General features: G+C 46.0%; 1 protein-coding gene across 2 annotated transcripts in view; it reads right to left on the bottom strand.

The window, feature by feature from the left end:
- COG7 (component of oligomeric golgi complex 7) overlaps positions 1-12,015 on the bottom strand; it is an 81,153-nt gene that overhangs the window by 20,245 nt on the left and 48,893 nt on the right. The window contains exons 10-12 of one of the 2 annotated variants that reach the window (XM_001916245.5): positions 8,795-8,911; positions 6,437-6,502; positions 819-1,005 (exon numbers count right to left, since the gene is read on the bottom strand). In XM_001916245.5, coding sequence (XP_001916280.2) covers positions 819-1,005; positions 6,437-6,502; positions 8,795-8,911 — 370 coding nt within the window. The remainder of the gene's footprint in view (positions 1-818; positions 1,006-6,436; positions 6,503-8,794; positions 8,912-12,015) is intronic. The other variant, XM_005598850.4, reaches the window with a different exon arrangement.

Below are 12,015 nucleotides of genomic sequence, written 5' to 3'. Positions count from 1 at the left end.
GCCAATCCTCCTCTTTTTGCTGAGGAAGACTGGCCCCGAGCTAACATCTGTGCCCATCTTCCTATACTTTATATGTGGGACGCCTGCCACAGCATGGCTTGCCAAGTCGTGCCATGTCCCCACCCAGGATCTGAACTGGCGAACCCCGGGCTGCCGAAGCAGAAAGTGCAAACTTAACCGCTGCGCCTCGGGGCCGGCCCAAAGCGCAGCTTTACGGTAGACAAACTGAGAGTTTAAACTAAAGGAACACCCAGAAGGGAACACTTCTCCCCCGCGCTCGTGTTGCTATGTGGAGGCACTTGCAGTAGAGGGCTGCTCCTGGTTTCTCTCCACCCCGTCCCCCGCTGGGGAAGAGAAGCAACTTATCTGACTGCTGGGCTGGTGTCCTCCTCACAGCTTCTGGCCACCTGTAGGCACTACACGTTCTGGTCCCCTCTCTGCCACTCAGTAAAAGGGGACTGACCGTGCATACGAGCCAGGGGCTGTCCAGCTTTGCCCATCCCGTTGACAAGTTTAAGTCTGGAGTAAAATACAGTGAGCCCATTTGGCAGCAGACAGAAAGCCACACTCTCCAACCTACCTTTCATCAGTAATAAAGCTCTATTTGTCCAACTCCTACATCTATATTTCAATTGGTTCCAACCCAGTGTAGTTTATTAGCACCTTAAATCCCCAACATAAATGAGACAGAGATGTGGCAGCAGCGCATGCCACCGCCCAGGGCCCACACACATGGCCAGAAAGCTTGGCTCAGGGAAAGGGTGAGTGAGAAGGGAAAAGCTTTCATTTGCAAGAATGCCATCAGTCTGGTCCCATACCTTGAGGGTGTAAAGTATTTCCATTAAACTGGCATATTCAGCAGGGTTATCTTTCTGGAGGTAATTATATTCTTGCCACGGGTTCTTGGCAGAGCTCTTCTTGTCTGTCAAGATGCTATCCTGAAAACCGGTCAGGTTCCGAGGGCTGTAGGAGTCAGACAGATACTTCCCAGCTGTGGACAAAATCCTGTAATGAAAGTGATGACCATTATGCCCAGAGCTATTTGTATGGAACTTTCTTCTTGGAGCATTCAGGTTGCTCCTTACTAAATCCCAGGAAATCCTTATGAGGCAGATTGATTTAAGGTCCGTTTTATAAGGAAATGAAGACGTCCTTCATCATTTAGGCGTGAGCTGGACCTCAGATGCACAATAAACACTAGGCGTTTTTATGTCCTATTTAACACTCAAGCCACCAGAAGTCACCATCTTCCTGATATGACGTACAGCCTACCCAGGGCAGCTGTCAGTTGACCACAGCTGGAATACTGCACACTCTCTACTTAGACCTTTTTGCTATAGGAGCATCACTGTTCAGAAGAGTCAAAGCCATGCGGAGCCACCAGCACCTCTACTTGCAGAGGCGCTAGACTCAGCAGTGAGACAGCCGGTCCCTGGAGAACAGTGACAGCGGCTCACTGCATGCCCCCACCCACAGGGCTCACACTGGCAGGCACACCGGGTGTTTGTATTCATAGGCACTGTCAAGTTTACTTTCGTGGTTTACGTGCTATACAGAGATCTACTGAGAGAAGTTGGCAATTTCCAATTGCTCTGAGAGAGAAGTGCCTCGATGAGGTTCTACGTGATGATCAACCTCTAGTGCTGCTGGGGAAGCTGAGTCTCTCCTTCAAGAAGGAGGACCTCCCCCTGATGGATGGTGAAAATCTCCACTTATTCCTCAGCCCAACTCTACCTTCAGCCTACACATTTAAACGTGTACAGAATGATATGCACACACGTAACCAGGAGAATAGACATTAGGCTAACTCCCTGACCCCTCATTCACTGTAATCTCTTACGAAAGAAACTGCTTTGGAAACGGCAGCTTTCAGGCTGCACTCACTTTTGCAAAAACAAATCCCATGAGTTGAAAGCTGCACTCACTTTTGCAAAAACAAATCCCATGAGTTTGTCAAGGAATGTCTGTATTTGCAAACAAATCCTGCAGACAGGGCCTTCCTCAGGAACCCTGGCCGAAACAAGAAGCCACCTGCCTCTGCCATTAAGATCAAGTTACACTTTTCCTTGTTGCTTCAGCCTATGGCTTAATCTTTTATCTTTTTAGTCTTTTGGGGCTTTTATCTGTCAAACTGTGGTCCGTCACTGCCACCATCTTACTTCCAAATCTTGGCCATTCCTTGTCTGGATCTCAGTAGCCTTCCCTTCCTCTAGTCCTTCCATGCTCCACTTAATCTGTCCTCCTAAGGGTTAACAGAATGATCTTTCCAAAATGCAAATCTGATTTTGTCTTTTTCTCAAAGATCCCTCAGTGCCCCCCAGATAGAACTAAAAATGTCTAGGCATGGCACCCTGGGCCCTCCATTGCTGGAGCCCTCCATATCCTTAAAAATGTTCCCTCTGCTCATGCCAAATGCCCCCCATCCCACACACCGTGGTTTCCACACTGGCATGCCTTGCTCACATTCTCCCTCGATTGAAATGCGCTCCCCTCATCTGTGCACCTGGGAGAATCCTACTTCTTCAAGGACTGGCCCCAGGGACTTCTCCCCTGCCACATCTTTCCTAACATGCCCCCCAGGCACTCAGTCTTCTGCTCCCATCAGCCTCTAACCTCTCTTATGGCCTCTATCACATGTTGTCTCATCTCTCTCCCACCAGATGGTGAGGATGAAACACAGAGTGGTCTTCATCTTTGAATTCCTGGCGCCTAGCACAGTGCCTGGCACCTGGCAGGTGCTCACTAATTATTTTTTGAATGATAGGTAACCCCGGCTCTTTGCCCTCTGGGAAGTCAGGTCTCCTTCGCAGGATTACTGCAATATGTGTCTCAGTCTCAGTCAGCTGGGGGAAAGTGGCATCAGTCTGCCAACCAAGCTGAAGAAAAATATTAAAGATTATAATTTAAATGTCAGAACAGTGTGCTGTACAATAAAAACCCAATCTAATATTTAAAAAATGTCAGAATAAATATAACTACAAGGATCTAATGGCATCTCTCCCCTAGCCTCGTCTTCACCCAGACAGACACCATTTGACGATCTAATCATTAGAAGCTAACTTCCTACTATATTTACTAGTACTGTGAACTAAATGATACTGAAATAAACACTTGATTCTTCATTCATCAAAGAAACATCTTCTCATCATTATAATGAGCTCTGAGCTAGGTCCTGGGGATATCAGTCTATGACCTCAAGAAGCTCAGAGATGAACGGGGGAATCCAACATGTGCCAATGTGCCAACTGCTGTGCCAGGAGAATACAGTAAGGATGCGCAGGGGAGGACAAACATTACAATTCCATCTATTTCCTCAACTCATTTCCTTTCCACGAAAAGGTGTTAACCACTCCTCAGCCATGGAAACTTGTAAATGTATACTGGATTGCCCAAACCTGACTGTCCCATTGAACTGGCCCACTAAGACCTTATCCTGCTAAAAATACCACTATTCTGAAAGTAAGCGGTGGCCACCATGAAGGTACAGAGGAGCCAGGGCAATCTGCATGTATCTCACCCAGCTCGCCCAGTAAAAGAGAAATCCCTCAGGTGACACCCAACTCGGCCCTGCTTTACTCATCCCATAAAACACAAAATGATCCCCTTCTGTGAGGAGCTGATCTTAAGAGCCTGACAGCCAATGTCATTCTTGGTGCTGAAGTAACCTGGAGCGTTTCGAGCTATTGCCTCTGCCACCCAGGGGGAGTGGTCCTTGGTAGGAGTCTGGGTTCTGCGGGTGAAGTTTATGGGGAGATAAGATAAGCTTTATAGGCAGTTGCCACACGAGTGGCCTCCCTGATGGGAACACAGATGGTGACTCTTTTTCCTTGCCAGGCTCAGTGCTTCCAGAATGACATCACCTCTTAAAGAGGCTCCTCTAGATACACCCAGTCTGTTCTCATCTGATGCCAAAGTTTGGGCCAGGCCTGTAGCCTCTCTGGGCTGAAAAATGCACTTAGAGGGGCTCGTCCTTTATCTGTCAGGTCCCTGTTCATCTTGCTAACCAGATCCTTCTTCACTCTTTAAAATGTACTATTTGTCTTCATTAAAAGATTAAGGAAAGTCTGTATGCTCTGATATGAAAAGATCTCTGACATATATATATAGGCAGAGAAACCCAAGTCTAAGGACAGATGCTAATCTGTGAGAAAGGACAGTGTGGTGGGTGACACTCACACACTCTGGATAACTCAGCTGATGTTCGGGTTCAAATCACTGCCTCATAGCTGTATCACCTCAGACACAGCTATTTCTGCAAATAATTTCTTTTACTTAAAAAGTTATTACCTGTGCCAAATTCTATGCCTCAATGTCCCTTCATCGGTAAATGGGGGTAAGAACAGTACCTACTTCTCTGGCCACTGGGAGGATTAATAGCCAATTCATGCAAAGTCCTTAATGCAGGGCTCAATGAACGTCACAAAGTAGGGGGTGGGGGAGCCGTTAACAACGTTTCTCCTGGAGAGAAGAATTTTTGGGGTGAGTAGATCTTCAGTTTTCATTTTGTATACTCGTGAACTGTTTTAATTTTTGCAAGGTGCTAGGGCCAGGCAGTAATTACTACTATAATTAAGAAAAGAAGGGGAAAATAAAATCTTTAAAAAAAAAAAAAATTGAGCCGGCCCCGTAGCCGAGTGGTTAAGTTCACGCGCTCCGCTTCAGTGGCCCAGGGGTTTGGATCCTGGGCACGGTCATGGCACCACTCATCAAGCCATGCTGAGGGGGCATCCCACATGCCACAACTAGAAGGACCCACAACTAAAAATAGACAACTATGTACTGGGGGCTTTGGGAAGAAGAAGTAAAAATAAAAGCTTTAAGAAAAGAAGGGGCCGGCCTGGTGGTGTAGTGGTTAAGTTTGCGCACTCTGCTTTGGTGACCTGGGGTTTGTGGGTTCAGATCCTGGGTGTGGACATGGCACCGCTCATCAAGCCATGCTGTGGCAGCATCCCACATACAAAATGGAGGAAGACTGCCACAGATGTTAGCTTAGCAACAATCTTCCTCAAGCAAAAAGAGGAGGATTGGCAACAGATGTTAGCTCAGGGCCAATCTTCTTCACCAAAAAAAAAAGAAAGAAAGAAAGAAAAGAATAATCTACATGCCTTTCTTTTACATATATAAATGTTAAATTTTCACCTCTTTCTAGAAGTCCTCCATGAACCCAGACCTACTCACCCCTCTATCACAGGCTCCCTTCACCACGGGTGCAAGTGTACAGGGGAGCACAGGTGTGGGTCAGGGGAACAGGTGGGAGGGGGCATTTAGTTCATCATTTATACTATTTACACACATTCCATTGTATGCCTGTGGTGCTTCAGTTTTATTCATTCCAGGACGTCACACAATTTCTGTGCTAGGCCATTCGGGAGTTGTGAACAGCAACAGCCGCCCATTCTATCCCACTGCAAGACTTTCCCCATAACAAGAACCATGGTGAAAAATCTTGGGACTTGAAGACAATCCGTGGGTTCAGAAACGAAAGAAGACAAAGAGTGGTGAGAAGAAGAAATGGCCAACTCAGAGCACTGACTCCATGGCCCGGTCTGACCTCTGACCTCTGACCTCCTTCCTTGGCAACTCATCCCTCTCTCCCATCTAGTCCCCTAAAGCCTCAGTTTTCATTTCACTTTGTGCCACTGCCAGAAATTCCCTCCTGCAGAGAGTACTGGAGGACAATCAAGAATCATCCCAGAGAAGGGTGAAGGGACTGCTGCCAGCCCCTCACACCACCCTGTGAGACACACGTCTCCAGCAGCTCCTGGAGAAGAGGGAGCTCAGCTGGACCAAGGGAATGAGAGATTTAGCTGAAAGGAAGAAAGGAGGAAATGCGGGAGACTAGAGTGCTTTGAGGGGCAAACTGTTCTGAAAGGGGCCCCTTCAGAGCAATGGAAAGCCCTGGCAGCCATCAGAATAGAGAAAGGGGGCAGAAAGGACTTTTCCCAGGGCCAACCCCAGAAACCCTCCTTTGACACACGCTCCCTTGGACAACAGAGAATTCTGCCGCAGGACCCAGGGGGCAGGCTGGCTGGGTTCATCCCGACTCTGTGGGCTGGCCCAGGAGACTTCACCACCACATATAATGCCGTTTCTATGGGGAAATTTATTTCGGTCCCAGTAACTGACTTGCAAACAAGCAGTGGGAACCCAGCCCATTCATAATTTGGAGACAAGATGTACTATTTCCTCCTTTAGGCTGAAACTTCCATCTCTAACCAAAATTATATGACCATTGCCAAGTAGGTCAGAGCCTTGCCCTTTTTAGGTGCTCAATAAATGTTTAATGATGACAATAATGACACCTCCTATCTAGGTACAGACAGCCTCGAGCTCTGTGGCTTTCAGATTTGACCATACGCTGTCACTGCTGTGCCGGGTACTGTAACGAGGTCTTCCCGATGGAGAACCCAGCGACTCGCCCACAGCTGCCTCCTACCTGTTTGCTAGCTGCTGCTCGAAGTCCCCACATTGCCTCAAGAGCTCTCCACAGGTGGCTATTATCCTAAACAAAACAGAAAGCACTTCAGGCTCAAGCATCTGGAATGCCTACGTTTATAGGACAAACACTGTCTCATTCATAAAAATTCTAACTATTCACTCCTTTTGGTGGTGTGCTGGGTTCTGGGAGAGCAGTTAACCACTTGATGGCCTGCCTGAAATGTTCCATTAATCAGTAATTAATGTAAAAAGTAAACGCTAGTCCCTTCATGTCACAGGCCTCTCTGCTGTGAATCACAGTTCTATCCAACACGATCTCAAATAATTTTACACTTCCAAAATACAGAGGTGCTTTTGGGCTTTGTCCTTGGGAAAAGGGGTTGGAAATACCATGTATCTAAAATTTAAAAACCGAAATTCATTACTTAATATTTGTTAGATGTCTGCTATTTGCTAGGCATAGAAAAGAAAACTGTTTTGATATTAGAATTCTTTCTTTCTCTGATCACATGAAAGGCGGACGAGGATTAATCCATTTGTTTCTCAGAGATAAGCCTGAATGGTCATCATATCTGTATTTAATAATCCTTTAATTTTCAAGTAATTTTACGCTAGGCCTCAAATTCCAGTTACTGCGTCCTTCAACACCAAACTATAATGTCAGGACAAATCCAAGGATTAAAAACATCTTAAGTCTAGTTAACTTTTAACTTTCTCTAAAAGTGCCAATCATCACTAGAGTATCTAGGCATTCCATCATAAGAAAGGTTTATGAGAAAGTGAAATATTTCACTCACCTCCGGTACAACAGAGCAAGCTTGTGCATAGCATTTTCTAGTATACAACGTCAGCACAGATGATAGGGGATATAGTTAGCATCTAGAACATTAAATTTCATCAAAAAAATAAAATTCCAGGGGCCGGCCCCGCGGCCTAGTGGTTAAGTTCCTGCACTCTACTTCAGCAGCCCAGGCTTTTGCTGGTTCGAATCCTGGGCATGGACATGGCACCGCTTGTCAAGCCATGCTGAGGCGGCATCCCACATGCCACAACTAGAAGGACCCACAACTAAAAAAATACACAACTATGTACCGGGGGGCTGTGGGAGAAAAAGGAAAAATAAAATCTTTAAAATAAATAAATAGTAAAAGTCCAGATCAGATCCCATAAGGATACTCCAAATGGTCCTGGGAGGTCCTGGATTTACCCTAATTAAAGACAGCCTTCAGAGGGTCTGATCTGCCCTGGCATGGGCCAGTGCATTGAGACCTGCACGCGTCATGGGTACCCTGCACACACCACCTACGCCAGGAGTCAGGCAAGAGATGTAAGTGGGTGAGGAACAGCTTCTCTTTTCAGAATGTATATCCATGAAGAATCGTTTTAAGGAAAAGAAATTTCTAGACTGCTTTTCATCTCAGCCTAATAGTATAGTTGTTAGACCACATGGGAGTAGGAGAGCCACAGCGCCCAGAGAGCATATACCCACCCAGTCTACCGTGCACTTTGGCTACCAGCCCTAGTGGGTCATGGCCTGAGACAATGTGGGCCCAGAGCTTCCAATTTTTAAGTGATGTTAGAAATCTGGATTATGCTAAATCTGGTTTAAATGTTGGTAACTAAGCCAAAATTTTTTAAATGCTGTGATCAAATAAACATGTCCATAGGTCAGATCTGGCCACAGGCCAGGAGCCTGTGCTCTCTGACTACACATATCAAGAGGCAAACTTCTCAGGCCACTGCTTTTCACACTCCCACCAGACCTCAGGGCTTAGGGCAACAGGGTATCTACCTATTGGCCCACTGGTCACACAGGCGACCCCAGAATCTGGCTGTCAACAACCACTTGGGAAGGTGACCTCAGTGCCTTTCTTGGAACTCATACACGGCCCTTTCCAGGCCAACAGGACTGTCTCACTGCTCGGGACAATGTGTTCAGATCCAGACAGAGGACTGAATCAGCTGTGCAGCTTCTAAAATATAAGCTCTAAGTTACTTCAGGTCTGTAAAAACTACAGGCCAAGGGGGGAAAAATAACCCAAATATGAAAAATTTAAGTCACCAAAAAAGATGAGGAGTTCATAAAGAACTTTTAAAAATATTTTAAGAGCCAGAAGGGTCTTTTTGGTGTCTGGTTTGGTTTTTTGTTTATTGGCTTATTTTTAGATTCTAGAGTATTTGCTTTAAAAAAAAAAGGCAGTAAAAGGAAAAAAATGAACCCCTTACAAACACATTTATCATTTTTACGTACTCTGTTGTGCATGTTTACAAACACATTTATCATTTTTACGTACTCTGCTGTGCATGTTTACTCTTACTACATTACGCACATGCTTCAGTTACAGCCCCGCTTTACCTAATGGAGTTCTGAAAAGCCGTCCAATCTTCTTGAAAGAGGGAGTTGGGCGGAATGTCATCCAGCTTGCACTTCTTTCGTATTGAGTGCAGAGTACTGGTGAAATCAGACACATACCTACGGGGAAAGACAAAAAATGACAGGCGTGCCGTCATAAACTCCTCAGACCTAAAGACACTTGGAAATACAGCTTTGGACAAATTGCTAATGACCTTGAGAGTGCCTTTAGCGGCTCCTACCGAGGGGTGAGACTACTTATAAAACCTCTAACCATAAAAAGGTCTTCTCTGTGTGGCAAGACCTCTTTTTTCACCTGGCAGAGCAGCTTTAAGAGAGATGCTCAAGATGAGGGGGAAGGGGGTGGCCACTAAGACTGAGACTCTGGTGACCAACCAGGTAGGAGATAACACTGGTAAATTACTCCCTCATCCTAACAGATGCATTTCTTTGGAAGCTGGTTCAAAGAACTGTTTGAAAACATCATGGTCCCACTATAATACCCAACTGTCACCTGAGATACTATAAGGCAGTTCACTGATACCCAGGGTACTTCTGCAGCATCCTAATCCCCCAAATTTAGATTAAACAGCCAAGCTCCATGGCAGCCAAGAGCCCGACTTTAAGGGCACAGGAGCATGAAACTGGATTCAGCGCCCAAAACCCTCCCTCACAGACTGTGCTGCTTGCTCCAGCTGTACACCACATACCTTCCTTCACAGCACCCAACACAAGTATAATTGAACAGCCTCTTTAATGTATGCCTTTCTTATTCCTTGCTGTCCCTAGAGCAGAAGCTCTGGGAGAACAGCTCCCAATCATCCCCAGGAATCAGAACAGGACTGAGCGTGAAGGAGACAGCCAGAAATAGTCCTGAATGAACGAAAGGCTTGCACTGCAGTCTTGGGCAAGTACCGAGGTGTTCTGGGGCCTCAGTTTCCTCAGCCTTAAAACAGACTTAATGATGTCTTTTATATTGCTTCGCAGAGTTGTCATGATGATAAAACGAAATAGATGAAATAATACACACAAAAGTTCTCTGAAAAGTACAAAACGAAAGATGGCGTGGCAGGTATTGTTTTTAAGGATGTACAGTTCTTGGAACATGAACAAATAAGTGCATGTCCTTGGGAGGGTGTGGTAAGAAGGACAAAGGTGGAGGGTCATGTTCTCTGGAAGCCAAGAGCCTCCCTGAAAACCTATGACGTGTGTGTACATCACAAAGGCTTTCCCTCTCTCCCTTCGCAAACCATAAGCTCTAAGTGAGGCAAGTGGAATGTGATGAGCCACGACACCACCCTGAGGAATAAGTCTGTGTGGTGGAGGGAGAGGCCATTCAAAGAACCAAGTTGAAGAAACTGCTCCAGACCACTCCACTAACTACAAATGATACTGCTGCTCCCTTGACACAGGACTTAGGCTTTAAAGGGGAAAGCTACAAAACCAAAATTCCAACGACAGCACCTTTCCTTTGTACCAAGAGAGGTGACAGCTTTCTGGGGGAATTAGTCCTTGGGGGAGGGCGAGGGGCCTCAAAGACAAATTGACCAGAAAACATTGGGGAACATAACAGTGCTTTAGCTGTAGGAAGTTAAACAACTGTGTCACCACCCTGCAAATACGACAAACGTATGAGAAGGATGGACCATCCAACAGCGCACGTGCTCTGCACAAGCTCACACGACAGAGCTCCCCGGGATGGCAAGCAGGACCCAAGCACTTGGCTGGGAGGGGAGGCTTGTTTGGCCACAGTGTGTATCACAGGTGATGTGCATGGCATCACATTTTATCACATTTGTCCCCAAACCTTCAATTCTCTCTCACAATAAACGTTTCCAAGTGTCTCTACCATGTGAGAACCTCTGTGTTAGGGGCTTTAATTACAGGTTTTCACTTAATATTCACAACCACCATGGAAAGAAGGTATTATCATCGGCAGTTTACTCAAAGCAAAGATCGCCAAGTCTCAGAGAGGAGCACCAACCCACCCAAGGTGCCAACTAGTAAGTGTCAGAGCCAGGATCTGAGCCCAGGGGGCTCTGCCTCCAGAGCCCACACTCCCCTCACAGTAAAGCCCCCAACTGCATAACACCTTGTCAGCTGCTATCTTCTGCGGCTTCAGCCTAGTTCAAGCTAGGCGCGTCTCCTCCTGCCTGCCCTGTGCGCCCCACCCCCCCTGCCCCTGCCTGCCTTAACGCCCTCCCCAACCCTTCCCCTCTACTGAACAACGTCCCATTTGGACCCTGCTCAAGTTAGCTCCACGCTACCTTCCCTGACTGATTTTATAAACATCAGCTGTTGTGGTAGCTTCAAAATCTTCCCTTCTAAAGCAGGGGACCTGGTTTCATCATACAGCCTTTCGTACAGTTTGGATTTTTAATATGGATTTGTATTATTGTTAAAAATGAAGTGATCAAAATAACCAAGAGAAGAAGTAAAAGTAAACATGTCACTAACAAGAGCTGGGAGAAGCAGGTGATAAGAGCACTAGCCTTAAGTAAGCTCAGCTCCTCACCTTTCAGAGCTGAAAGTCAAGATATAATAAAGTTGATAAATAGAAAATCTTTAAAGTATGGAGGGAAGATTAGAAGACTAAAAGCAAAATGTTAAAAACTGAGTATCTCTCAGGAGAAGGACTAAGGGTGGGTAGGAAGGGAGGCAGACTTCCCCTTTTTTACACCTTTCTGTATTTAAAAAAATTATTTCTGAAAGCATTATTTTTGTTATTTTATAATAAAATGTTTAGATCTCAAAAAATTTTTTTCCATCCAGAAATCCTGGTTGGTGGCAGAGAGAAACAGGTCATTTTTATTTGATTCAAATTGTTGCTGGAGTTTCTCTTTCTATGGGAACACATCTGGGCTCATCCGATCACACCTCCGTCTGTGAGCAGGGCAGCCCTTACCGCCCACACTGTGAGCTGCCCTCAGGAGGTGCTGACCGGACCTCAGCACCAAGGACCCCCAGAGCTTACAGGGGCATGCTCAGTATTTCTGGAATGACAAGAGCTCCCTAAACTTACTACAGCAAAATAGCATTCAGTTCAATCAAAGGAATTTCTTGAGACTCAAGGCAACTTCATTCTAGAACAAGCTACCAAGGGAAGGCCTCTTGGAGAGCCTAAGAATGTATGTGTCTACAAGCCAAAGACTGGAGCATCTAACCTCCTGAGGGCCCTCACACCTCAATCGCACAGGTCAAAGAATCTAGCCTTATACTGCTTT

The sequence above is a fragment of the Equus caballus genome, chromosome 13 (assembly GCF_041296265.1).
Source record: "Equus caballus isolate H_3958 breed thoroughbred chromosome 13, TB-T2T, whole genome shotgun sequence".
In the NCBI taxonomy this organism is placed as follows: domain Eukaryota; kingdom Metazoa; phylum Chordata; class Mammalia; order Perissodactyla; family Equidae; genus Equus; species Equus caballus.
The sequence above is the reverse complement of the archived record's forward strand: the minus strand, read 5'-3'. Positions and strand labels throughout refer to the sequence as shown.